Here is a 27,649-nt window from a genome sequence, read left to right on the forward strand (position 1 = left end):
AGACCCAACTACAGGAGGCAAGAAAGTGTTTGAAGACTTCAATCAGCTTTATTTGAGCTCAACCACAGCCTGTAAAAGCAGCAGTGATGCAAAGCCAGGCATTACTTAACCAAGTACAACTGATTCCTGGCTGAAGGACTGACACTGCTGGAAGAAGCCAATGCAAACACAGCTAAGGCCTTATGCAAACCCAGGGAGGGCTTGGAGAGTTAACAAGCAGGCACTGAAGAGTGTGTGAGGAGAGCTGTTTCAAAAAGAGGGCTAGCAGGGAGCTTGCTGGCTCCTCACCCCATCTGTTCACCACATGGGTCTTGGAACAAAGTGCTGTGAATCCAGGTTGTGCAGGCACCAAGCTGCTCCCCAAAGCTGGTCAGAAACATTCCCTGAGTCCCCCAGCAGAGCAGAAGCTCTGTCCTGTGCCATTAAGGGGGCAGAGCTGGGTTTAACTGGGTTGGGACAACAGCATGCCCCTGTCTGTGGGGCTGCAGGGATGTGTGGATGGTAGCAGGGCTCAGGGGTTCTCACTGGGGCCATGTAGGGCAGTGCTGGGATGATAAGGCTTTACAAGCACACAGATCTCTGCTGTGTGGGTCTCAGTATCCCTGCACTCAGCTCTGGATGGCTTTCACCTGGGGAAGGTGCCTGGGACTGTGGCTGCTGGAAGTATTGCTGCTAGGTGTTAGGGTGAAATCATGCAGCTGCAGCCAGAGGGTGGAACAGTGCGGGGTAAGGTCAGAAATTCTCATAGTGATGTGCAAAGTAGGTCTGGTCCTTCTTGTTCATGTGCCGGCACGCCTGCTCCACACTCTTTGTCATCCCGGGCGGGCCGCAGCTGAACACCCCGATCTTCTGCACCTGGGGAAGGAGGGAGCCAAAGGGTCAGGCTGCAGCACCAGCTCTCCCCACAGTCAGCCCCCCTTGCTCTCTGACAGCTGTGGGCATGGCTGCTCAGCCTCCAGAGGCTTTTGGGGAGGTTGTCACATTCCCATGGAGCTGCCAGGGCCATGGAGGAAGGATGGGAACCCCCCAGCTCAGGTCAGAGGTTGCAGCTGGGGCCCTGCAATAGCAGGGGGTGTTTGGCTGGTGTGGGGCATTGCTGACTCCTGCAGCTCAGCCTGGCTCCAGAGGGAAAACAGGATTCATTCCCCTTCTGCACTGTTCTTGGTGCAGACGCCACTGAGATCTCCAGGACCTTGGGGACAGGTTGGGACCAATCCTCCACAATAGCCAGTGGGTGCACCTCCTCCTGTCCCCAGGTGGACACTGACCTCAGGGTGCACCTCCTGCAGCGAGCTGAAAAAGGGCACGAAGGGAGGGCGCCCAAAGTGGGTGATGGAGCGCAGCCCCGTGAACAGGCTCTTGTTCAGCACCTTCTGGAAGTGCCGCTCACAGATGTACTGAAAGAGAGATTGGTACACGTCAGATGGCCCAGCACAGCCCAGCATGGCCCGGCATGGCATGGCACCCTCGCCCTTGGATGCCCAGGCTCACCAGCATGGTGGTGCGCAGATCGAACTTCTCGGCCAGCTGTGTGATGTAGATGTGCACAGAGACCAAGCCGTTCTTGTCTGACTCCTCCACCTCCCGGATGATGTCTGTCAGCCACTCAAACTGCCGCTGCGTGCGCGTCACCCAGATGAAGTAGATCTGTAGCACATTGGAATGAGGCCCAGAGTGGGGCCAGCATCCTTACCAATCTCTATGGACTCCACAGAGGATTTTACCCCCAAAGAGGCCAGCAGCAGCAGGAGGCATCTCAGAATCACGAATCAGTTATGTTGGAAAAGATCTCTGAGATCATCGAGTCCAGCCTCTCAGGGGGGCTTGTCTTTCAGACACTCTTACCTTCTTACACAGCAGCTTGGAGTTTATGGATGACTTGAAGACCAGGTCCTTGAGAATGGATGCGAAGGGAGTCACCCCGATGCCTCCTCCCACCAACACCGACACCTCAAACTTGTTCCACTCCTGGTGGCCCTCCCCAAAGGGCCCGTCCAGGTAGAGCTGGAAGGGAGACAGCAGTTAGCAGAAGTCTCTGCTTGCCCAGGCCTTGGAAGGGCTGGAGGAGTGCCTCACGCTTGGCACAACCCATTGCTGAGATGCTCTCTTGGTCTAGACATCCCCAAGGGTGACATGCTGTGCAGGGCTCACCTTGGGCAGATGTCTAGGCGTCCCCTAGGGTGACATGCTGTGAAGGGCTCACCTTGGGCAGATGTCTACGTGTCCCCTAGGGTGACATGCTGAGCAGGGCTCACCTTGGGCAGATGTCTAGGTGTCCCCAAGGGTGACATGCTGTGCAGGGCTCACCTTGGGCAGATGTCTAGGTGTCCCCAAGGGTGACATGCTGAGCAGGGCTCACCTTGGGCAGATGTCTAGGTGTTCCCTAGGGTGACATGCTGAGCAGGGCTCACCTTGGGCAGATGTCTAGGTGTTCCCTAGGGTGACATGCTGAGCAGGGCTCACCTTGGGCAGCGTGCCGAGCAGGGCCAGGCTCTTGGGCGAGTAGAGCTCGCGCAGGCGGGTGGTCCAGGGCCCCACGGCGCGGATGTGCAGGCTCAGCGTGTCTTCGTGCGGGGCCGAGGTCAGCGTGAACGGGTGGTACTCCGTGGTGCCCAGCCCCACGCAGGCGATGCGCACCCACTGCCCGGACTTGTAGTCAAAGTCCTGCGGCCGCTGGAACTGCAGGTGGGTGACACCTGTGGGCAGGTTGTTGGAGATGTTGGGGGGTTGATGCTCCTGCAGCGCTGCAGCCCCTGATGCTCTTGCAGGGAGCCTGGGCTGGGCTGGTGCTGGGTGGGCAGGGATGTCGTGGTACCTGAGGGCAGGAGCTCGGCTTTCACCACACTGATCTCCACCTTCTTTCTGCTCAGGCTGTATAGCTTGTCTGCGCTGTAGATGAGGGCTGGGATGATGAAGTAGATGTGGAAACGGGGCTGCTGGATCAGTGCGTAGCTGCCATGGATGATGACCTGGGCAGGGAGCAGAACCCTTTAGCAAGGCGAGTCATCAGCCCAGGGATGATTTGGTGGCAGTTCAACAGCAATGGGGAGCCAGGAGTGGGGCTACCATCTCCCTTGGGACTACCCCAAGCTATTCCATCTCATCAGCTGCACTGAATTCACCTACAGGCTTGCAGTGCATGGGCACCGCCATCCCTCCCTTCCAGCCCCAACCCTTACTAGGATGTAGAGCAGCATGTAGAGGTGGTGAGTGATCCAAAATCCCTGGAAGCTGACGCGCCGGAAGTGGTGTGTGGCAAACACGTACATCACAGCAAGGACCACGAGCAGCAGCACTCCTGTCATGCCTGTGAGAGAAGAGTTAAGAGGGGCTCTGACTGGACTGGGCAGAGGGCAGCCCATCCTGGACACAGGTGTGCAGGTCTGTGTGCTAGGATAGACCTGGAATAGTTTGGAAGAACCACCTGGAATAGTTTGGAAGAATCACCAGTAATCCAGTAATAGTGGTTCTTCCAAACCACTAGTAATAGTCCTAATATTCCAGGACAGACCTGGAATAGTTTGGAAGAACCACCTAGAATAGTTTGGAAGAACCACCTATTCTCACCTGGAACAGTTTGGAAGAACCACCAGTAATACTTCTGTGGGAGCTGTGACCTGCAGAAGGACAAGAGATTGCACCATGGAGTGACCAGAATGAACGAATGGTTTCCATTTTCATTTCTGTCCATGCCCAGGACACCCTTGTCAGGACTCTGCTTCAAATTCCACCTACCCATCATTTGTAAAGACAGTGGAGAAAAGGCAGGACAGCACACTGAGAGGTGTGACTGAGAAGATGTAGACGTTCACTACGTGGCCTGCAGTGTGGAGCACTGTAAGAGACAAAAACATAGAGAAAGAAACATCAGTTGATGTGGATGGAGATGTGTCAGACTCTGATGATGTCCCCTGGGACCTGGAGTGACTCGGAGGACTCCTTTTCTTTAGTGCAAGGCATCTATGTCTCTGCAAGGCCTTCTAGCTTCTGTCTCTGGTCCTGCCATGGGGTGATGGGCTGGTCCTGTGCTGGTGGGTGGCAATGCCCCAGCAGCCCACCCACCTGAGAAAATCAGGGCTGCCATGGCAATCCAGCGGTGGAAGTCGACGGCGGCGTCAAAGGGGATGTAGTGATTGAGGAAGGTCTCCCGCAGGACGGTGATGAGGTTGCGGCACATGGTGAGCAGGATGTAGGAGTACATGAAGGAGATGGAGGCAGCTGAACCCCGGGAGATGATGATCCCCACAAAGGTGGTCTGTGCAATTCCAGTGCTGGGGGATGCGAAGGCGTAGTCTGGGGAGAGAGAGCGGAGGGGGTGTCGTGTGCCCAGCACTGAGGGACATCACCCTCCCTGCAGCAAGGGGACAGCCACCTGCGTGGCTCCACCAAAAACAGGACACCAGGGGTGGGTTTGTGTGGGGAAAGGGGCACAACAACCCAGAACTGCTGGATGACAGGGTGTCCTTGGAGATCCAGGGAGGAGAATGTCCACCTGGTAATCTGCACATTGGGACTGTGGCCTCAGATGGGGAATCCAATATAAGAAGTGTCCATAAACTGGAATAAGTCCAGTGGAGACCACCAGGATGGGTGGGGGCAGCAGGACATCACAGAGCTATGTCTATGAAAGGGAAAGGCTGAGGGAAATGGTATAAGAGATGTCCATAAACTGGAATGAGTCCAGTGGAGTCCACCAGGTTGGGTGGGGGCAGCAGGACATCACAGAGCTATGTCTATGTAAGGGAAAGGCTGAGGGAAATGGGCTTGTTAGGCTGGAGGAGATGGGTCAGGGAAGCTGGCTGTCTGCAGCCATCTCATGGGCACACAGAGCAGACCAGACCCTTCCAGAGATCTCAGTCCAGGGGAGGACTGACTCTGTTGCCCACAGTTGTGCCGGGCAAGTCCCCATCAAGCTGTGCTGGGCAAGTCCCTTGGGTTGCCCCAGGACATCCACCAGCATTGAGGCAGGCAGCCCGTGCCCCTCAGCAGGCCAGGGTGGGCACTCACAGTAGGCTCTCTCAGCAAAGACACCAGCAGTGATGGCAGAGAAAAGGGTGACACAGACGATGTGGCGTCGGTAATTCTCAACGAAGCGCTTGAACTCCTGGATCTTCTGCTGGACTTTGTTCCTCTCGTACTTCTTCCGTCGTGCTTCCGTGTACAGACGCAGCTGGTACTGGTTTGCCCTGGCAAATGCAGGAGTCCTGGTGTCACCCTGAGGTTTTCCCGGCAGGGAATGGCTCAGGGTCCAGGTTTATGATTCCTTTTTTCCCTGTCACATCAGCGACAGGGGAGACCTGCAGAGCACACACCATCTGAGGGTGATCTCAGGTCAGCCTGCTCTGCAATGCCTTCAAAAGCTGGTAGTAAATGTGGAGGCAATGACTCACAAATGAAACTGTAGATGAGAACTGTAAATTTCATAGTACTATTCAGCCATCAAAAAAATCTCTGGAGAAGGGGAACTTCCTTAATTGGTGCAATTAAGGCGATCCAAGATATTATGGCCAACAATAACAGCAGCTGAACTGCTGCCTTGAAACACTTGCTTCCAGAAATACTTGCTGCTGCCACAGCAGGGAGGACAAATTCTCTCCTGCAGCTCTTGCAGGCAGCCCAGGTGAACCAGGAGGAGCACAGGTGGAAACTGTCAGACAAAACCCCTCTCTGAAAGCCACTATTCCAACCTCTGGAGTTGGCCACTTCATCTGTTTGAAGTTTTTTGGGTTTTTTTGTAGAGGCACATTGCCCAGACTCAGCTATGGCACTGTCCTGCCAAGATGGGATTCTTTCTGTAGCTCCTTGGCCAATGAGTGAGTGCCTCCTTGGAGCAGTGACATTTGACTAGAGGGCTACCCAGTCTGACATGGAGGTGTGAGAAGCAGCAAACAGGACAAGCCCAAGCCCCAAAAGCACAGCTGGGGAGGGGACTCACTTTCTTCCTGGTCTCTTCCTCAGTTCTTGGCCTTTTCGCTCCATGTAGTGACTCACAGTGTCCAGGTTTGGGTCTGTCTTCTCCTCTGAGATGATTCTGTGGAAATAGAGCTGTGTCTAGCCCAGAGTTCTATTTGCTAGAAGTGCTTGCTGACATTTTCCCCTTTTCTCCACTTCCCATCTCAGGCTCAGCTGGGGACATGTCCAGCTCTTTCCTGCAAGCCTGCCTGCATTAACTCCACTTGCACATGGTCTGGATTCACTCCAAGGTAACATTTCCATCTGAAGGGCTATGCAGGACTCCCATCCCCGCACAGAGGGCTCTGCAGGAGGCAATTCCCCCTTCTGGCTGTGCCTGGGGAGGGGGATGGCAGCCCCCTGCAGCATGCACTTCCCACCCCTTCCCCAGCTCTGGGAGCTCCAACATCTGGTGGGAGCACTTGTTGGAAGGCTTGGGGTGGAGGACAGATGTGAGCCACCAGGAAGAGAAGGAATAGCCACAGTGCCACTGAGGAAGGGAGCTTACCCTTTTGGCTCGTTCTTTTTTATGAAGGAGACACAGTTGCGCAGATTTTGCTTGGAGACCTCAGGGATACCTTTGAGGAGACAAAATGACAAACAGCCATTCAGAAGGAGCAAGACAAAGTTTAGGAATCTCCTGTGGGCAGGGAAAAGCTGTGAACTGGTCCAAACATCACACATGAAGCAACAGCTGATGTGACTGTGTTCACAGGGGTTCTTGGATGAGGGAAGAGATGAGGATCTGACTCCGTGTTTCAGAAGGCTTGATTTATTATTTTATGACGTATATTATATTAAAAACTATACTAAAAGAACAGAAGAAAGGATTTCATCAGAAGGCTAGCTAAGAATAGAAAAAGAAGGAATGATAACAAAGGCTTGTGTCTCAGACTCTCTGTCTGAGCCAGCTGACTGTGATTGGCCATTAATTAGAAACAATTCTATGAGACCAATCACAGATGCACCTGTTGCATTCCACAGCAGCAGATAATCAATGTTTACATTTTGTTCCCGAGGCCTCCCAGCTTCTCAGGAGGAAAAATCTTAAAGAAAGGATTTTTCATAAAAGATGTCTGTGACAAGCTGAAGCCCCATTACTGCAGTTGGTGTGGGGATGCTGATGGGGCAGGATTTGAGAGGCAATGGTGGTGCCCATTGCCTGCAGCCTTGCAGGAGCTGGGCTGTGCCAGTGCCCACTGACCTCTGACGCAGAGCTGGGTGAGGCGCAGCTCGCTGTCGTGGTCCCGCAGCATGTAATGGAAATTCTCCCACGTCAGCTCCTCGCGGTCCTGGAAGCCCGAGGCCCGGAACATGGACTCGGTCACCTGCTCTGCCTGCTCACTTGACAGGCAGTTGTTGGAGATCTCAATGAAGGACCTGGAGCAAGGAGGAGAGATGGGAACACCAGCTGAGTCCCAGGCCAGTTTCATGGGAGAAATGGGCTCTTGGTTGCCCTTGTGCACAGAAACTGGGAGCTGCTGCTGAAGACATGTCTATAAACATTGTGAAAACAGTAGGAGAGAGGAAGGAGAGTACCTGAGCATCCTCAGAAACTCCTCCTTGGAGAGGAACCCATTCTCATCAGTGTCATACATCCTGAACATCACCTTGGACTTTTCCTCTGGAGACCCTGGTGGGGAGAGGAAGAGGCAAAGTTAGAAGAAGATCCAATCTTCATCAACAAAGATGATTTCATATGTTGTTTTTGAGTGTCTGGACCCTGCAAGTGGAGCCTCACCCTTCCACTTGACTTTCTCAAGTGCAAGGTAAATATTGGGTAGACACACATTCTTTCTTGTGCATTATTTTTCAAAGTGTGCTTTTGCAGAGCAATGATTTTCCTGGGAATTGTTTTGATTGAATCTGACATTCAACACCTCCACCTGTTAATCCATCATTCCAGTGGTCATTTACAGAGAATCAGATATCAGACACAGTTGCCATGACCTCCCAGGCATGGGATGCACAGGATGTCCCTTTAGGAGAAAGGGCTGACATGTCTGTGGTGGTGGAAGACAGCTCCCCTCACGAACCATCTTCCAGAAAACACATTCACGTTGTCATGCCCCATGACCCAAGCTGAAGCTGTCCTGAGTGAAGGAAATTTTTAACTTATAGCAGTGTCTACAGGTTGACCTGCTGTGTGAATCATGTCCTCCACTCTGACAGAGCCCAGAAACAGGTCCAAGGGCAGCAGACAGGGGCATTAACCAGCTCCAGCTCCCACCTTTCATGAAGACCACCAAGATGTCCAGGAACTCCCGAAAGGAGATGTAGCCATTGCCGTCTTTGTCAGCCAGGGAGAACATGGACTCCACAAACATGGAGTGCTCCTTGAGCCCCAGGGCTTCAGCAAACTCAGCCCTGCTCAGCTCACAGGTGAGGGATTCCCTTGCCTTCTGTGAAGATTCAAAGCTGAGCTCCCCAGCATCGGATCTGTCGATTTCCAGCACCTGCAGGTTGTGTCCCACAAAAGAAATGCTGTGAGTGATGGCAGAGCAGAAGGCTGGTGTTTCCTTCCTGACCTATTGCACAAAGACTGGTGGCTCCCTGGCACCAAACTCATGGCAGTTGCCATGGAGAACGTTCCGTGTCCCTCCTGCACAATGTGACTTGTCACACTCCATGTGGCTGACCACTCTGGAGAGCTGTTACATCACCCAAGAGTCTCTTTGCCACTTTAGACACTTGCGTCACTGCAGGAGATGTCCCTTTGTCTTCTGCAGAGGAAAATGTATTTACTGGAAGCATTGGCAGCTTCCTTGTGTATGATTTACGAGCTCTTCCCGAAAGCACCAGCCCTGATGTTCATGTTTAACCAATACAGAAATACCTTCCCCCATGCATCAGGGATTGCTACACCTCTACACACCTGAGCAAACAGGTGCCTGAAGAAAGTCTCTAGAATTTGTTTTCTCTGCTCCTGGGTGACTGCCCGTTTCATCAGGTTCTGCTCCCTCATCTCAGACAGATGCAGGTCAAAGCTGCTCTCCTTCAAGTAGTCTCTGAGCTTCCCAACAAAGATGCTCCTCTCGGCCTCCCCATTGAAGAGCAGCACCTGCAAAGGGCCCACGGACTGGCTGTGATCACCAGAGGCTCAGCTCCATGGTATTTGCTGGCCCTGGTGGTTCTCAGGAGGCCACAACCTCCCTCCAAGGCCTTACAGTGCTCCCAGTGCCCCCAGCTGGGTGGTGCAGAGGACTGTGGAGGGCCCAGGGCAAGGTGCCATCCCCCAGGCACCATGGCACTTACCAGGTCATACTCCTTGGGGCTCTTCAGGAGCAGAGCTTTGTTGCCTCTGTTGTTGGAGAGAATCACCTCCACCCTTGGCTGGGTTTTCAGGTTGATGCTCCGCAGCACAGACCCTCTGCTGTCCAGCACTTTGAGCTCTTTGTCAGCTTGGAGCTGAATGTAGACAGGACAGCTGTCTGCCTTGGGCCCATGCCACTCCATGGCTGGTGGGAGAGAGCACAGGACTCAGCTGGAAAGGTTCCTGCTCATCTCAGAACCTCCTGCACTGAGAGGCAGTTTGGGAGTGATTTTATGACCAGGAAGATCTCAAAGGAATAATGATATCTCCTAATCTCCTAACTGCACAGTTCAAGCACATGGGCACAGGAGGAGTTCAGGCTATGGAGAAGGGAGGCAGAGCAAGGAGATGCTGTCCCTGTCCCAGAGCTACTGGGGGACAGGGACAGCTCTGCACAGTTTTCCTTCAGGCAAGGTGGGGCCTGGGGAGGATTGGAATTGGGGCACAGGATGACTCAGGTTGGAAGGGAATCTTCCCCAACCTCCTGCCCAGAGCAGGACCAGCCACAGGTCAGGCTGCTCAGTGCTGTATCTGGTCAGGCCTTGGGTAGGATGGGCTACCAAGCTCTCTGGGCTCCCTGTCCCACTGCCTGACTCTGCTCCTGGGTAAACTGTTCCTCCTTACATTCCACGTGGGTACAAGCCCCAGGCCCAGCCCTGCCTCAGAGAGTGCCCTGGCTGCAGCAGCAGCAGCAGATGCCACCGCAGGGCTGGCAGTGCCACTCACCACACACGGCCTCGCCAGACACCTCCCTGCGCACGCTGGTGCCCTGCTTCCTCTGCAGCTTCTGGAAATCCCTCCTGCGCAGAGCAGCAACCACCCAGGCCACAAACAGAGTCACTGGGGACACAGGGAAGAAAGGGGCATGAGTGTCACAGACATCTTTTGTGAAAAATCCTTTCTTTAAGATTTTTCCCCCTCCTGAGAAGCCGACAGGCCTCAGGAACAAAATGCAAACAATGATTATCTGCTGCTGTGGAATGCAACAGGTGCATCTGTGATTGGCCCATGTTAGATGTTTGTAATTAATGACCAATCACAGCCCAGCTGGCTTGGACAGAGTCTGAGACAGAGCTTTTGTTATCATTCTTTTCTATTCTATTCTTAGCCAGCCTTCTGATGAAATCTTTCCTTCTATTCTTTTAGTATAGTTTTAATGTAATATATATAATAAAATAATAAATCAAGCCTTCTAAAACATAAAGTCCAATTCTCGTCTCCTCCCCCATCCTCAGACCCCTGTGAACATGGTCACACATGAGAGATCACAGAGCTCCTTCCCCCCTTGGCTCCCTCCTGGTGCCCAAGGACCCTGCCAGCTCAAGCCCCCCAGCAGAGACCAGGACTCAGCAGCTCCTCCTGGGAGGTGCTCTGTCCATGGGCACTCAGCCCCTTTCTCTGGGGGAGAGGTGGAAGAGGAGGACAGTGACAGGAAGAGGGAACAGGATGACAAACCCAGGGGCAGGCAGCAGAGGACAACGATGATGATGCCGAAGCCTGCGCCGCTGCCTGCAAAGTAGTCCAGCACCATCATGGGCGTGCAGTTGGCCAGGAGTTGAGCTGTCAGCTGCTGGGGCTGGGGGCACGGGTCCCCTGCAAGGGGGAAAACAGGCTGTGAATGTGTGAATGTCACTGACCTTGTACCCAGCCCACCTGCATCCCCCCAGGAGCCTCTGCAAGAAGATGTTGATGGGGACCATGGCTGAGCGACCCAGCAGTGCAGAATTGGGGGGCTTGATTTAAACTCCACATCTTGGGGACAGCAGAATTGGGGTGCTTGATTTAAACTCCACCTCTTGGGGACAGCCTTTGGGTTTGGGTTCAACTTTTGCCTGCCACAGCAAACCAAGCACAGAACTGGACTCAAGGGCTCTGCAAGTTCAGCACCATCCCCTCTCCTGTTGGGATGGGCTGAGCAAGACCCTGGGCCACAGCAATCTGGGGCTCAGAGCCTGCACTCATCTGGATGCTGCAGGAAGTCCTCCTGGTGGGACTACAAGGAACACACACCATGGGAATGAAAGCACCTTGCAAGGTCTGGAACGTTGCCCAAAGGTAATGCTTCCAGTAAATGGGAAGGTGTGGCAATATTCCAAGAGGGTGGGGTTGGTGGTGGTACTATTTTGCCAAACAGTAATATGCATTTTTCCCTTGGGATCATGCCTGCCTGCACTACAGCCCTCCTTCAACATCTACACTGTGTATCAACATCTTGCTCATAAGCAATCCCTGCATTTTGTGCCCATTTTGCTGGTTTAGGGTCATAGCAGGTGTGAGGCTTGAGAAACTCCAAATCTGATGTGTTCCCTATGCCATTTACTCACCAGCTGTGTCACTGGGGTGGCTCTGCTCCCCTTTCTGCCTTGCAGGAGCCATTCCCTCCCTGTGCTACCCCATTGCAGGGTGCACTCACCCTGTCTCCACATGAACACGTGGGGCTGGAGGTCTGTGGGTTTGGCAGAGGTGACAGAAGTCAGCACGTCGTGGAAGGTGGTGTTACGGATCTCCCTGATCTCCTCCTCTGTGAACAGCCTGGGGAAAACGACATGGAGACAAGTGGTTGTCACAGAGCAGCAGCAGGAGGGAACTGAGGAAGCTGGAGGATGCTTTTTCCTCCAGTTTTCATGAGTTACTGGGGCTTACAGAGCAGCTCCCAGACAGGGACAAGGCCATTACCCATTCTTGGTGTTTTCGAACCAAAACCTGTCACCGTCACGCAGGCGCAGGAACTGTTCCAGGATGATGGTGGAGAAGAGGGAGCCATCAGCCTCCAGCATGCCTCCAGGGACCAGCTCCAGCCCAGCCAGGTTGTTGCCATACAGGGCAGCAACCTTCTGCAGGACCTGGTGAGAAACCCCCAGCACACATCCGTGAGCACAGGGAGTTCTGCCAGGGCACCATAAAGTGTTGGCAAGCCTTGGGAGGTGTAAGGAATGTGCATTTTCCAGGCATCACACACATCTGTGGGCTGGGAGGGGGCTGAGCCTCACACAGCCTGGAGCCCATGGCTTGAACTTGAGCAGCTGAGCATCACTCCCAGGGCACATCAGCTCTAGGAGGTGCAGAGTGCCTGTTGGCATGGGAGTGTAGCACTGGGACAGGATTGTTTATTCATGCCAGGAAATTACACAGTTACCCCCTGCAGGCATGAAAATCAGGACATGCACTGATTTCCCTCTTCCTATGAAGCTGCAGAATTCAGTTCCTGCCTGGAACAATCCATCCCCCTTTGGCCCACACACATTCCTTGCCCTGTTACCTGTGGCTCCAGGTGTGGGGCAAGGCTTGACCAGTTTTGGAGAGGTTCCAACCCAAAATGCTGCCGGGCTTGGTTGTAGGTGGGCAGGCCAAAGTCCCTCCCTCGCTGGATCCAGCTGGCCACCAAGTCAGTGCGGGAATACTTCAAGGGTCCATACCAGAAATCTGTCGGGCACATGCTCTGTGTGTCTCTAGCTCTCTGCACCTCCTTTAAAGAGGCTGAGCTGTGTGGCTGGGTGCTGATGAAGGAGGCAATGGCACCTGCTCCCCACCCTGCCCCAGCACAGCTGCAGTACAGACCTTGCAGATCCTCCACCACAATGTTGTCCTCCTGCTCTGCTATCTGGGAGCTCATCCCCAGCAGGAGCTCGTCCACATCCTCTGCCTGCTGCAGCCCGGGGCTCTGATAGGCGTGGGAAGAGCAAATTATTCCTCTTGCACAAGGAAGGACAGAAAGCAGCCCCACAACCCTGAACTGGTGCCCCCAGGGGTGCAGGGGAATCAGGGACCCCCTTCCAGGCTCATTTTCTCCACATCAGCTCAGCCTCGAGGTCTGAGCCTGACACAGCTGAAGGCTGGGGATGCTGGATGGGGAGGACCCCTCACCCCTGGTCTGGCTGTCATGCTCTGCACCCAATTTCCCTCACAGACCCCTGTGGAGTGCCCCATAACCCAGAGCAAGGGGTGAGGCCCCCTGGCCAGCCTGCCACATCCCCAGGGACCCCATGATCCCCACCCTGTACCTCTCTGCTCCAGTAGCTGTTGCAGAGCCTCACTGCTGGGAACGAGGCACCAGAGGCAGACACGTTCTGGAACCTGCACCTGGTGTCCCTGGAAAAACAGAGAGGGATTGAACCTGCCCCTGGTGTCCCTGGAAAAACAGAGAGGGATTGAACCTGCCTCTGGTGTCCCTGGAACAGCAGAAAGGGATTGAACCTGTCCCTGGTGTCCCTGGAAGAACAGAGAGGGATTGAACCTGTCCCTGGTGTCCCTGGAAAAACAGAGAGGGATTGAACCTGTCCCTGGTGTCCCTGGAAGAACAGAGAAGGATTGAACCTGCCCCTGGTGTCCCTGGAAGAACAGAGAAGGATTGAGCCCACAGCCCTGAGCCAGGGGTGCCCAAAGCTGCCAGGACTTGGCTGTCTCAGCTAAAACATGGGGAAGGGACAGAGAGCATCTGTAGGAGTGACGGGGGGTAGGATGGTTGGGACAGATGGAGATGAGAGATTTTTGAGGTTAGGTTGTGGAATTTGGGATTTATTGTAAAGTTGTGGGTGCAGGGCCCTGCTTGGAGCTGCCAGCCACAGCTCGGAGCAGGCCCGAGAGAAGAGTGGTAAAGAAGACAAGGGAGAGAGAGAAAGAGTAAAGGAGGATAAAATATTTATTGTATTTATTATTGCAATACAATAAATCTTTTTTTTGTGTTGAATATTCTAATTTTTACTAACTCATTCAGTACAATATATAAATTTTATCGTATTTACATACACTTCATAAGAATTATTACATTACTATATTATGTTACATTTTAAATTTAAAAAATTACTCTTTGGACTTTTTTTGCTAAGTTAGTAGGGTCTGCTCTGACTTTTGGACTTGGTTGCAAGCAGAGGGTATTGTTTTATTAAAAAGGGATTACTTTTAGCTAGTCATACTATATTTTTTTAGTTGTTCAGTAAGTAAGGTATCTCAAAGCTTGCTTTCATTTTAATTTTGCTTATGGTTTCTATATTCTCAAAATCTTTTGCTAGACAACCATATTTATAAGGCTTTCTTTCATCTTCCCCAACAAAGACCATTCCCAGTCACCAGCCCAGCTTGGGCATCCCCTCCCCTCACACAGTCCCATGGTCCCACCAGGCTGCTCCTACCTCTTGTAAACTCCTGGAGGCACCATGGTGGCCAGGAATTGCCTGGCAGCTGCCACAAATTCAGGGGAGAGGCTGGGGTCCAGGTGCTGCTGGTAACCTGTGGGGGAGTGTGGCATCTGTTTATGAAAAATCCTTTCCTTAGGATTTTTCCTCCTGAGAAGCTGGGAGGCCTCAGGAACAAAATGTAAACATTGATTATCTGCTGCTGTGGAATGCAGCAGGTGCATCTGTGTTTGGTCTCATGTGCTTGTTTCTAATTAATGGCCAATCACAGCCAGCTGGCTTGGACACAGAGCAGAGTCACAAACCTTTATCATTCCTTCCTTTCTATTATTAGCTTAGCCAGCCTTCTGATGAAACCTTCTCTTCTATTCTTTTAGTACAGTTTTAATGTAATATATAAAAATAATATAAATATACATATAATATATATATATATATTATATTTATAAAATATATAAAATAATAAATCAAGCCTTTTGAAACATAAAATCAGATCCTAGTCTCTTCCCTCAACATAAGACCCCTGTGAACACTGTCATGCTGGAGGGAAAAGGGGCCAAGCCCCCTGTCCCTCCCCACCCACCAGCTCCCCTGTCCCCTCCCCTGCTCCCAGCCCTGCTCTGCCCACCCTCACCTTGGTACTCGGGGACCTGTGTGCCCAGCAGGGTCGGCAGCCACTCGTACAGAACGATGCTCTAGGAACAGGGAAATGGGTCAGGGCCAGAACCAGGCAAGATCCTGGGGGTCCCAGCAGAGCTGGGGGGTGCCAGCCCTCACCTGGAAGGTGGCGATGACCCTCTTGCGGGCGTGCTGGAAGAGATCCTCATCGGACCAGGCAGGATGCTGCTGGGCCAGGGCTGCGGCCACGTGGTTGTGGTAGCGGAACCAGGCGATGCTCTCGGCCTGCAGGAAGGGGCTCTCATTCCCCCAGGCACTGCCCAGGTCTGCAAGAGCCACCACGACCATCACTGGGGGTGTCACCGCTGGGTCTAGCTTTGCCCGTGGCTGGAGGAGCACCCCCAGCCCCGTGGGTCCAGCGCAGTGTCCCTTGTCCCCTCACCCTTCCATCTCCCCAGCCAGAGCAGCAACCTGAGCAGGTGAGCAGCAGCACCAGGCCCCCAGCATGACCAAACGTTGGGCAGGTGAGGAGCTCCAAGCAAGCTGGGTGGGTTTGTGTCAGCAGCAGCCCCTTTCCCCAGAGTTCAGCTGGGATCAGAGCTGCTCTCTGACATTGCCACCAGGACATTTGTTCTCTGTAGTTCCTGGTGTGTCCTGCTGGGGCTCAAATCTCCCACCCCTTGGGAACCTGCCACAGCCCTCCTGATCAACAAATCCTGCATCTTCTGCCCTTTCCCCTTTCCTGGGCTCAGCTCCAGGGACCCCTGCTCCCTGCAGGGATGAGGAACCATTGGGATGCCCCCCTTACCGTAGATCCCTTGGGGACCACCCTGTCCCGTGGATGGATCCAGAGCCTTCCACATGGGCACCCTCCCGTCTGTCTGCCTGGGGAGGCTCCCGTTGGGCCCTGCTGCCAGCTGTCCCCCCTGGAAGCTCCTCAGGGCATCGCTCCAGGAGTGAGAGGGGCCGTAGATGGAGCTGCCATCCAGCCAGCCCGTCACCCCGTTGGTCTAGGGCAGGCACAGGGAAGAGGCATTAACAGGGCACAGGGTTTCACTGGAAAGGTGTAAAAAAGAGGTCTGGAAAGCCCCAGTCTGCCTCTTTTGCTCTTGCAAAGCAGTCTGTTTTAACCTCATTTTAACCAGAGCTCTCAGGAAGAAAATACAATCTCTATGCAAACCCCAGGAGTTAGTGCCAGGTAGAAGAAGTAACCAGGTACAAGCTTTTCAAAATTACATTTGGGATTGTTTTTTCCCCAATTATTTTGGCTATGCCCAGAAGCAGACATCTGTGAATCCCTACATAGGCTAGAAGGGGACTAAACCCATCTCTGGGGAAACTGGGAACACCAGAGCTTTCCCCTCTGATCTCACAGTAGGAAAACCCACTATCGTGGAAGTATGTTGAACATTTCCCCTGCCAAATGTTTGCATGGAAACATACTTTTTATTCTGAAAACATGCTGGAGTTTCCAATTTTTTAAGCTTTTAAATGTTGATAAGAACATGACTTGCTAAATCGGTCTCTTCAGGGTTTGTCCCCTGAAAGGTTTAGGGGGGTGTTTCACTTTGGTGATTTTGGCTGGGGAGATCTCCAGCATGAAAGAAATCTGGAGAACACAAGCAGAACAGCAAAATCCAGAGAAACTGGGGGAAAACCTGGATTTATTTTCCAAAATGACTGAAATTCAGGGAAGCACCACATCTTTGTGGCAGGGCCAGCTCACCTTTGTGATACATTATTAAAGACAGAACTTGGTGCCTAAAACAACGTGCAATAATTGACTGACCTAATTACCTTTTCTTCATTCGGGAAATGCTTTGACTCTGGGCAATCACTAGCATTGCTCAATGTGAAACTGGAAGTTGACTTTGGGGTTAATTTAGTTGGTTTAAGTGCTTGAGAGATGTTCATTTTTAGTGATGAGGTAGTGCTATCAGTTATTTTTGTAAATTATATTGGGTGTTACTGACCCCAATGGTGGGTGAAGAAGAATTTGGGTGAAAAGCAAAGACAGAGGAGAGCACACCCACCTGCTCCCGGGGGCTGTTGGGGCTCTGTCCCGTCTCTGCTGCCCAGCGGACACGCTGGAAGGGCAGGACCACATCTCCAGTGCCAGCAGGGTCAAACACGGGGTCTCCAGAGGGGATGTGGATGTTGAGGAACTCAGCAGGGCAGCCGGGCTTCTCTGTCTCCAGGATGTCCAGGAGCACGTGGAAACCTGGCAGACACCAAAGCCTGGTCAGCAGCTGGAGCAGGACAGCTGTGGGCAGGCTGGGGGCAACACCATGAGCAGCCAGGGTGACCCAGGCCAGGCTGGACAGGGCTGGAAGGAACCTGGCCCTCTTGAACAAAATGACCATTGAGATCCCTTCCAACCCACACATTCTGTGGTTCCATGATTCCCCAGAGACAAACACCTCCAGGCCTGGAGAGCTAAGACCCCACTGAGCTCCTGGGAGGCTGAAAAAGCTGCTCCAGCTTGCAGCAATTTAGCCCAGCATGGCTCTTATCACACCTGTCTGGTGTTTTCGCCATGGGGCAACTCCGCTTCTAAAAGAAATGAGGAAGTTCCCAAATGACAAATATCAGCACTTGGGTCACCTGGCAAAGGTCACCAAAAACCCACATGATCTCTCCTAGCCAGACAGTGCTGTGGTGAAGTCATATCCTCTTGGGGGTCTCTGTGGTCAGGATAACTCCCAGATGTGTCAGAGAGTCTCCTTTCCCAGCCTGGCAACTAAAAAAGGAGCTGGGATTCTTCTGTCCTGGTTTTCAAGGTTGTTTATTCTCTGTTATCTACAACATTCTTTCTCTGGCCTGCTGAGGTCTGTCTGGCAGGTTGGGTTGAAGCACACTGACTGCCATCAGTTATCTTTTATACTAAAAACTATGTGTACACTATTTACAGTAATTTCCCAATACCTATCACCTATGTTAGACAGTGAGTTTCTACTCTAAATCAATCCAAAAGTGCCAGAATCCCCAGAAGATGGAGGCTAGGAAGAAGGAGAAAAAAGGCCAAGGCACACCCAAATTCCTCCATCTTGGGACCCCGAGCCCTCATTCTAAAAACCCCAAAATTCTACTTTTCCACCCTGTGACAAACTAACTATCATTCTACTTAACCTTTTGTGGCTTGTAAATCCTCATATTAGTTTGGTAATTTTTTCTGTGGGTCAAAAGCAAAGGCACAGGTGCCTTGGGGTCTGTGCCAAGGTCTCTGAGCCCCCTGGCAGGGGCTTGAGCCACCCAGGACAGCCAGAGGGATGTCCTGGGTTCTGACAATATCCAAGGAGTATGATATCCACAAGTATCTGTGGATCTGATATCTACAAGTGTCTGCTGGGTCTGATATCCACATGTGGGTCTGCTGTGGAGTGCTGGGTGAGGAGCACTGCAATGCACGGCCTTGGGTGTGTGACAAACCAACTTTTTTTCACCCAAACCACCATTTTTGCAGTGGATGTGGGGTCTCGTAGGATTGACGGAGGGGTTGCACAGTCGGGACGGATGGAGACGAGAGATCTCTGCAGCCAGGTCATGGAACTTGGGGTTTATTGCAAAGGGCCTGGGTGCAGGGCCCTGCTGGGAGCTGCCAGCCACAGCTCAGAGCAGGCCCCAAAGAGGGAAAGAGAGATAAAGAGAGTGGTAAAGAGAGAATGAGAGAGTAAAAGAGAGCATCACAGGGTGAGGTTCCCGTTACAATACAATAAATCTTCTTCTGGTCTTGGAATTTGAGGTTTATTGCAAAGGGCCTGGGTGCAGGGCCCTGCTGGGAGCTGCCAGGCACAGCTCAGAGCAGGCCTGAGAGAAGAGGGCGGGTAGAGGGGATGAGAGGGTGAGAGAGTAAAAGCATAAGAGAGTAAAATAGCTAAGAGACAAGAGGTAAGAGCATAGAAAAGTAAGTGAGCGAAGTTCCTGTTATACCATAAATCTTCTTCTGTGTTGAACATTCTGATTCTCACTAACCAATCTAGTACAAGATACAAATCCTGCAGCATTTCCATACAGCCTATAAGAATCACTACATTACCATACTGTGCTACAATTTAAACGCTAAAAACTCCTCTTTGGACCCCTTCTGCCAAGCTAGTATGGTCTGCTCTGACCCTTGGGCCTGTCTGCAAGCAGAGGGTGTTGTTCCACCAAAAGGGGATCACCTTCAGCTGGCCACACCATTATTTTCCAGTTGTTCAGTAACTGAGGTGTCTCAAAGCTTGCTTTCCCTTCCATCTCACTTATAGTTTCCATATTCTCAAAATCTTTTGCCAGGCAATTGTATTGATAAGGCTTTCCTGTTTCACCTTCCCCAGCAGGGTCTTACCAAAGAAGACAGCAAGCACGGTGTTGTTCCTGCGGGAGGGCAGCCCCGAGGCGCCCCGTGCCAGGGCGGTGCTCAGCTGGCGCGCGTTGGGCACGCGGGGCTCCTGCAGCGCCTGGTACACGCCGTCCGCGAAATGTGCCGGCAGCAGACGCAGCAGCCTGGCTCCTGCAGCACCAAAACACACAGGGGAGATTGGTTAACGTGGGTCCTGTGCTGGTCAGCCATGGCAGGACACGGGGATGTGCATTCAGGAGCCAGAGGACAGCGAGAGCACAGCGTGGTGTGACCGTGTTCGCAGGGGTCTGAGGATGAGAGAAGAGATGAAGATCTGACTCCATGTTTTAGAAGGCTTGATTTATTGTTTTATGATATAAATTATGGGAATCCACAAAATTAGAGGGTTTTGGGGAAAGCTGCAAAAGCCAGGCCTAAGACACAGCAGAACTGTGAGCAGAGCTAAAGCAGCAGCCATGAGTTAGGTCAGCAGAAAAATTATTTAAACTGTAGAAAAGCAAGGGCAAATAGGACAATGGCCTGTGTATTAATGCTTGTCTGAATAGCTCTCTAAGCTACAGAAAAGTTTATCTAGCAAGATATTAGGAAGGTTAAAGCTTAATAATGGAGCTCTGTGCATTGTGTTTTAAAGCTTACAAGCAGGTATTATATTCTAAATACAAGCGTTGTTTTAACTAAAGGTATGTGTGCTTGTGGTGATTGGATAGAACCACTGTCAATATGCTTTTGCTCTGTGTGATTGATCAAGAAGCTTATAAAGTAAGTTGTAACATTAAGTTTTTTGGCCTGCTGTCTGGATTGTGAGCTGGTGGCATCTTCCCATTGTCATAACCATGTAATGAGACTGATGCTGAAAAATAAACAGCTTGAGGCACGTTCCATAGCAGCCTTGTCTCATTCATAGTCTGCAAATAGCCCCCCTTGCCAGCATCATATATAATATTAAAACTATACTAAAAGAGTAGAAGAAAGGATTTCATCAGAAGGCTGGCTAAGAATAAAATAATAAAGAATGATAACAAAAGTTTGTGTCTCGAACAGAGAGTCCAAGGCAGCTGACTGTGATTGGCCGTTAATTAGAAACAACCAACATGAGACCAATCACAGATGCAGCTGTTGCATTCCACAGCAGCAGATAACCGTTGTTTACATTTTGTTCCTGAGGCCTCTTCAGCTTCTCAGGAGGAAAAATCCTAAGGAAAGGATTTTCCATAAAAGATGTCTGTTACAGGGTGGGTTCTCAGAGTGGCCAAGAACATGCAAGGTTTGGTGGCATCGCCAAAACTGCTTGCAACAGTGGAATCAGTACACTTAAATCCAGGAGAAACCCTCCTCTCTTCCAGTTGTCCTTCTCTTGTCCCTGTGCTTCCCTGCTGCCTCCTGAAGGTCTGGGATGGTGCTCCAGTGGGTAACTGGAGTGCTGTTGAGCTGTCCCATATTAACAGTGTAATCCTACAGAAGTGTGGTGTTTTCCAGCACCACAGGGAACGGGAAAGGGAACAGCCAGAGACAAGCGTGAAGATGAGAGAGAAACACCCTGATTTTGTGCACACTGCTGGTCCCAAAACTGAAAGGCCCAGAGGCCTCCTGGTCATTTCTCACTGGTTTTAAAAGCCTTGTCACCATTTACTGGAGCTCCCCAGAACTGGGGGAAATCCTGAATTCCTGCCTTATTTTTTGGCTTAGTTTCCGCATATTGGTTTCCAAAAGTTAAAGTCTGATCTGTCTACTCTAGAAGAAGAAGACCTGGTCTGTCAGGGCTGGTTTTTCCTGTCAGGCTTTGGTGTTACTAAAGGCTGGTGACACACATGTCGTGTGGGAGAGCCAGTGTGTCACCAGAGCAGTGACCAACCTGCCAGAAATGAGGATTCAGAATCTTCAGTGTTTTAAGTAAGATCCTGCCTGATCTGTCCTGGCCCCTGGCTCAGGGACATCTAGAGTTGAGCCCATGGCTGTAGCATGAGGAAACAGTTCACCAACGGCACAGGGAAATCCCAAATGCCTCTCCCAGCACATGGTATCACCTCTCTGTAGGGCAGAAAATCAAAGGTTCAGCATGCCTGTGTCACAGACAACTTTTATGAAAAATCCTTTCCATAGCATTTTTCCTCCTGAGAAGCTGGGAGGCCTCAGGAACAAAATGTAAACATTGGTTATCTGCTGCTGTGGAATGCAACAGGTGCATCTGTGATTGGTCTCATCTGGTTGTTTCTAATTAATGGCCAATCACAGTCAGCTGGCTCAGACAGAGAGTCTGAGACACAAACCTTTGTTATCATTCTTTCTTATTCTGTTCTTAGCTAGCCTTCTGATGAGATCCTTTTCTTCTCTTCTTTTAGTATAGTTTTAGTGTAATATATTTAATAAAATAATAAATCAAGCCTTCTGAAACATGGGGTCAGATCTTCTCTTCCCTCATCCAAGAGCCCCTGTGAACACCATCACATGCCTGGACCATGAGCTCTTCTGCCTTGTGTTGGATCCTTGTTGAACTGCGTGCTGGTTTTGGCTAAAGATGGTTTTTTTTTGCAGCTCTGGGATCCCTGACCACCACAGAACACCTGCTGAAAAGGGCTGGGTCTATTCTGAGCTATCTCACAAAGGCACAAAGCTTTGCTCTGGGACTGATCCAACACCAGCAAGCCCTGTAGATTGTCAGGAAGCCCAGTGCCCAGGGGGCAGCTCACGGTGCCCATGCCACCCTGGCACCCCTGGCACTCACCCACAGAGCCGTGGCTGTGGTGCAGCAGGTTGTTGTACCAGCCATCGTAGCGCTGCACCTCCCACGAGATGCTCTCCTGGGCTCCTGCAACACACAGAACCCACCTCAGCAGCAGCAAGGAAAAAGCATGAATGCATCAGCACTAGAGGATTATATTTATATTGGGATTTTTTTTTTCCCATATTCTTTCTGAGACTTCCCAGTTATGCAGGTTTGCAGACAAGTTTTGCACTCCTTTTGAGGGACAATAGCTAAAATTAGAAACTCATGCTTGTGATCCCGATGTCCCCAGATGAATTTGTGGCCACCACCAGTCTAATCCCAAAAGACATTCCTTTTCTCCTTCTGTCTCACTGGGTCAGAAACCTCTCCTTACTTCTGACCCCTACAAAGTCCATGGGAGTCAAGGAAATACTTGACCCTTTTGCATCAGCCTTATTTCCTTCATGTTAATTTTTATTACTTTTACTTTTTATTTTGCTAATACTAGCAAAGACTTCCAGCTCCAGCCAACAAGCTGCGTGCTCTGCTGCCACGGGGCAGTCCCTCCACCTGCACTTTGCTCCAATTTTTTTCTTATCTCCTCACAAGCTGCATCACAGAATTGATGGAATTTGTGTTGGAAGGGACCATAAACTCCACCTGGTTCCATTCACCCTGGGCAGAGACACCTCCACAAGAGCAGGGTGCTCTGAAATGATGATGTCCTGTGGCTCAGAGGAAATTCCCATGAGGGGCATCAACCACATAGGATCTCCCCTTGGGTTCCCCATCCCAAATATCACACTCACCCCCCAAGGTCCATGTTCCCACCAGAGCCACCACCAAGCTCAGCATCATTGCTGCAGGTTCCATCAGCCCTTGGAAGCAGCGACCTGCAAATGGAAATGAGAGGGAGGGAGATGCAGGCGGGCTCTTCCCAGAAATGTGGAAAGAGCAAATCCCAGCTCTTTGTTGTGGTTTGTGCTGCTGGGTAAAACCCCCCTGCTGCCATCATCCATCAGCAGTGCCTGCTAATGTGGGCTCTGGGGAGTTGGCAGGAGTTGTGTGAGACCCCATCACCTTGGGAAGGTTCTGCTGGAGCAGGACCAGTGTTCCTGCCTTGTGTGTCTCAGTTCAGACCCACAGCTCACCATCTGCTCTATCACAGAAAGCCCTTCTTCACAGAGACAGGCACATTGCAGATGGAAATTCCCCCTGCTTTGACCCATCCAAGCAAATCCAGCTGTGAACATGATGGAACAGCCTCAGCACACAGTCAGACATCCCAGAGTGTGTGAGTCCTGCAGACAGGACAACCTGATCCCCTCTGAGCTGACCTGATGGCCATCCCTCCTGGCCAGCCTTTCTCATGGTGCTTTACCACCTCCCTTTCCACAAAAACCCTGGATCCAGAGCAGATTTCACCAGTGGGAACTGAGCATTTAAAATCCCGGGCAACACCTGGAAGAAGAGAGCGATTCCCAGTTCTGAATTGTGAAGTGATTTAGAGTCACAAATGTGACAATTCCACCCACCACTGGCTTTCCATGCACAGAAATGCCAAACCTGAACTTAACTCCAAGACAGGGTTTTCCTCTAAATATGGCTCTTTGTCCCTGGTTCAGTGTGTACCCAAAGATCAGCACTGTTTCAGAAGAGCTGTGCTGCCAGGAGATGCAGCAACACACAGGTTTCAGCTTTTCCTACACCACTCTGTCACATCCAAATTGATGTTTCTAATTTTTAACTTTTTTTCATTAATTTAATTAAAACTGAAATAAAATCTGGTTTTGGGAAGGCTTACACATTTCCAGCAGCTCTGTAGGTTTTATATCTCATTTACTGAGAACTGCAGCAGGGATTTTTCACCTGTAACTCCCGGTGGTGCAAACTGCAAAACATGAGTTCATGTTGAACTGTCTGCTTGGAAAACAAAGTGTTCTGAGACTTAAATATTATCATTTGCACTCACATTGATTACATCCATCAATTTAAACCCTCATCACCAGGCTGTAAGCAGAGCACGTAACCTGTGGTTACATCTGCCAAAAATTCCTGTACTTTTGGTTTTTTGCACTACAAAACAAGTTGTGTCTCAAGAAGTGACATTTCCATGCTCCTTGGCCATCACCACAGCTCTTCCATCCTTTCCACCCTGTGCTGAGCATGGTCTGGGGGATGTGGGATTTATTCTGTGCAGCTGCTGGGCTGCACCAGAGGCTCTGTGAGCCCCATTCTGCACAAAGAACAGGGAAGTTTGGCTCACAGTGACACAAGGAGGTGCCTGTGGCCTCTGGCAGGATGGGCACAGAGTGCTGTCACCATGGGACTGCGACTGTCCTGCCTGAAAGCTCCTTCCCTTAGGGGGGACAGAGTTGGGGACTTGTGCAGAAAGGTCCACACAGCCCCCTGTGCTGCAGAAAGGGAGATCCCAGAGACACAGCTGGATTCATGAGACACAGCTGGATTCATCAGACACAGCTGGATTCATTTGGCACAGCTGCATTTATCGGGCACAGCTGCATTTATCAGGCACAGCTGCATTTATCTCCACCTGACTCCAAATGTGCAGCTGCCCCCCTCCCCAGAGCAAGGTCTGAAGGTGGCTCAGGAGACAGAGCAGGGCCAAGGCTCAAAGCACATCACCACAGCCACAGCACACATCATCTCTGTCCCTCTGTTTTTTAAGATTTTTCTAAGCCTTCTGATGTTGGCATTCTTATAATGAACTTTCTTACACACTTTCTGTAAATAACTCATTGTTTTGCATTCCTTTATAGTGGAGGAGAGAGTTGATAGACTGTTAGTCTGTCCAGTGTCATTGGAGAGGTGGCACTGTCACCCTCCAATCCACTCTCACTCTTAGAAAACTATAAATGTTGGAGTAAGAAAATAAACTTCCCTTTTTTCTTCACCTTGAGAACAGCGGTGTGCACATGTGTTCTTCCATGTCCTATAACAACACATCTCCCCTTTCCCCCTGGGTCTTCTCACAGAGTTCCAGCACAACAAGTGTTTTAAAATCCCTTCTGTCACTGAGCACCCCTCCCTTGTCCTCAGGTATGGGAATGACTCTTGTCCCAAGTCATGAAATGACATGCCAGTTCTCATGAATCCTTTATCTCCTTACACCCAGGAATTCAAATCTAGTTATCTTAGGCCTTATCAATCCAAGCCTCTGGAGGTTTTCCAGTCTGGATCGTGGCCAGTGTGATACAGTCACAGTGGCCATCTCACAGACTGGCCTTGGACGCCCCTGGTGCAGCTTGCTAAGGGAAAGCTTGGCAAATTTGGATTATTTCCACAGCCTTGTCAAGCTTCCCAGAAATATTGTAATGATGAGCCCTCCAAATTCTGCTTTTCCAGAGATTCCCTGTGCCACCTTTGGAAACTAACTCCCTCCCTCTGCATCCCGTGAAATTCAACTTGTCTTCTCCCATCAGAGAGGATCCCTGTGTCCTGTCAGAGCCTGGAGCTTCACACCCCTCCAAAAACCATGTGTCAGTGCAAACACAGCTTCCCACAGAGCAAGGACCTCCTGTCCCACCTGATCTGTGCCGTGCCGGCTCCCTGAGCGCCAGGGATGGATGTGCGGGGCTCCACCGCACCCTGCAGGCGAGGCCACGCACGGCTCCGGCTCACGGTGCTCGCACTTCACCCGGAGCCCTCGGGACACGGGGACACGGCCCGACCCCTTCATCCCCCGGGCTCCATCTCACCGTGCTCACTCACACACCACCCAGAGCCTCGGAACATGGGGACATGGGAACCTTTAGCTCACCGTGCTCACAAATCACCCAGAGCCTTCGGGACACGGGGACATGGGAACCCTTCCATCCCCGGGGCTCCAGCTCACCGTGCTCACTCACACTTCACCCAAAGCCTCGGGACATGAGGACACGGCCCGACACCTCCATCCCCGGGGCTCCATTTCACCGTGCTCACTCACAAATCACCCGGAGCCCTCGGGGCACGGGGACACCTCCCGACCCTTCCATCCCCTGGGCACGGCCCCATCGCAGCGTGTCCCCACAGCGGGATGTGGGGAGGAGTAGCTCCAGCCCCTGTCCCCTCTAAAAGTGACAATCCCATGCCCTGTCCCCTCAGAAGTGACAGCCCCAGCCCCTGTCCCCTGCAGCAGTGACAGCCCCAGCCCCGCAGGTCGCAGCGTGCGCGGGCCCGGAGGGGTCGGGCGCGCTCCCGGCGCCGCAGCTCCCACACAGGCGGGAACGCGCGGTGCCGACCCCGCAGGCAGGCAGGGACACGCGTGACCCTGGTCCCTCAGACAGGCAGGGACACGCCTGGGCTCGGTCCCGGTCCCGCAGACAGGCAGGGACACGTGTGGGCTCGATCCCGACCCCAGGCAGGGACACGCATGGCCCCGGTCCCTCAAACATCCTCCCAGCGCGGGCACCACGGCCTCAGACACAAGCAGGGACCGCGAGTGTCCCTGACCCCCGAGCCGCTGCACCTCCCTTTCCCCAACGCGTGTGCCCTCCATTCCTCTCATCCCGACCCCCTCCCGGGCAGTTACCGCGTGTCCCCGGTGTGCCGCTGTTCCCCGGGTGCCGCTGTCCTGTCCCCCGGTGTCCCCCGGCGCCGCTGCGGCCTCACCGGGAGCGCTGCGGGCGGCGGCAGTGCGCTGGGGCGGGCGCTCCGCGGGTTACATACGGCCCGCGCCCTATAAGAGCGCCGAGCGGGACGGAGCCGCCCGCAAGAACAGCAGCAGCAGCAGGAGGAAGAGGAGGAGGAACAGGTATGTGGAGGGAGGGGGCGGCACCCCCACCCCGGCCCCTGCTGCGGGGGGCTGCCAGGGAACGATGCTTCCACCTGCACTAACCCTCGGTTCCTTCTATTCCATCCTGTTACAGGGGCAGGAAAGCGCAGCCAGGTTCCCTCCTCGCCCCTCTTTCCCCCGCTGGGAGTTGCAGTTCTGATGTTTCAGTTTCTAGGGTACAGGATTCTTTTTTTTCCAATGGAAATACCAATCTGCAGCCCCGAGCAACCCAGCTAGGATTGTTGTCAGTCCCAGCTAGGATTGCTGCTTGCTCTGCCACCAGGAGTTTTTCGGCTGAGCACTTCCAAAAAAAATCCTTTTATCCTGATTCACTCTGGAGCAGGGAAATGGAGATTCTGTAAGGAGAAACTTCTGGGGTTTGGGCAAACTTTCTGCCTCCTTCGTCTTTCTATCCTCCAGAACCAGATTATTTTAAAATATAAGATTAACTTGTCTGTTTCTGCTGAACTGCTAATCCTTCCTTGAAGATGTTGTCATTTTTTCTCCCTTCCATATACTGTGACAGAGGGACTCCCAGGTCCCCTCCACGGTCACAGCTTCAGAGTGGAGGATGCTTCACAAGGTGCAACAAGTTCAGTTTCTCCCGCTGTGACCTGCAGGCATCACTTTTCTACTTAAAGCTGCAAAAAGTGCCAAAGAACTGCAAAAATGCCAGAAGGGCAATCAATGGAGAAAGAAGGACAGACATCCAGAGTTGTTTCCCTGGAAATTCTCTATAAAACAAGTCCAAACATACAGAAATGCAAACATCCATTGGTGTTGGTTGAAATCTAAATTTAAATTTAACAAG

At 51.9% G+C, this 27,649-nt stretch overlaps 1 protein-coding gene across 1 annotated transcript; it reads right to left on the reverse strand.

The window, feature by feature from the left end:
* Window positions 1-24: 24 nt before the first annotated feature.
* On the reverse strand, window positions 25-26,992 carry DUOX2 (dual oxidase 2). Its single transcript, XM_074549699.1, has 34 exons — window positions 26,596-26,992; window positions 22,871-22,954; window positions 22,080-22,163; window positions 19,343-19,507; window positions 17,049-17,236; window positions 15,824-16,025; window positions 15,175-15,341; window positions 15,032-15,092; window positions 14,395-14,491; window positions 13,267-13,354; window positions 12,824-12,926; window positions 12,525-12,688; window positions 11,942-12,108; window positions 11,679-11,797; window positions 10,721-10,858; window positions 9,992-10,105; window positions 9,208-9,410; window positions 8,828-9,013; window positions 8,183-8,408; window positions 7,492-7,585; window positions 7,157-7,332; window positions 6,461-6,530; window positions 5,936-6,031; window positions 5,008-5,186; window positions 4,063-4,293; window positions 3,736-3,835; window positions 3,568-3,617; window positions 3,180-3,307; window positions 2,816-2,969; window positions 2,464-2,696; window positions 1,846-2,004; window positions 1,492-1,647; window positions 1,269-1,397; window positions 25-855 (listed from the first exon to the last, which is right to left on the reverse strand). Exons 2-34 carry the CDS (start codon window positions 22,932-22,934, stop codon window positions 733-735), a joined length of 4,614 nt encoding a protein of 1,537 aa, XP_074405800.1. The 5' UTR covers window positions 22,935-22,954; window positions 26,596-26,992; the 3' UTR covers window positions 25-732.
* Between the last annotated feature and the right edge of the window lie 657 nt (window positions 26,993-27,649).

Source organism: Zonotrichia albicollis, chromosome 11, assembly GCF_047830755.1.
Source record: "Zonotrichia albicollis isolate bZonAlb1 chromosome 11, bZonAlb1.hap1, whole genome shotgun sequence".
In the NCBI taxonomy this organism is placed as follows: Eukaryota; Metazoa; Chordata; class Aves; order Passeriformes; family Passerellidae; genus Zonotrichia; species Zonotrichia albicollis.

Excerpts from the sequence above, each read along its gene's own strand:
- DUOX2 (XM_074549699.1), bottom strand. The coding sequence starts at position 22,934 with ATGGAACCTGCAGCAATGATGCTGAGCTTGGTGGTGGCTCTGGTGGGA. Across the intron at positions 9,014-9,207 it reads GCCCCAAGGAGTATGACCTG|GTGCTGCTCTTCAATGGGGA; the intron begins GTAAGTGCCATG and ends GGCCCTTTGCAG. Across the intron at positions 2,970-3,179 it reads ACATGCTGCTCTACATCCTA|GTCATCATCCATGGCAGCTA; the intron begins GTAAGGGTTGGG and ends CTCCCTGCCCAG.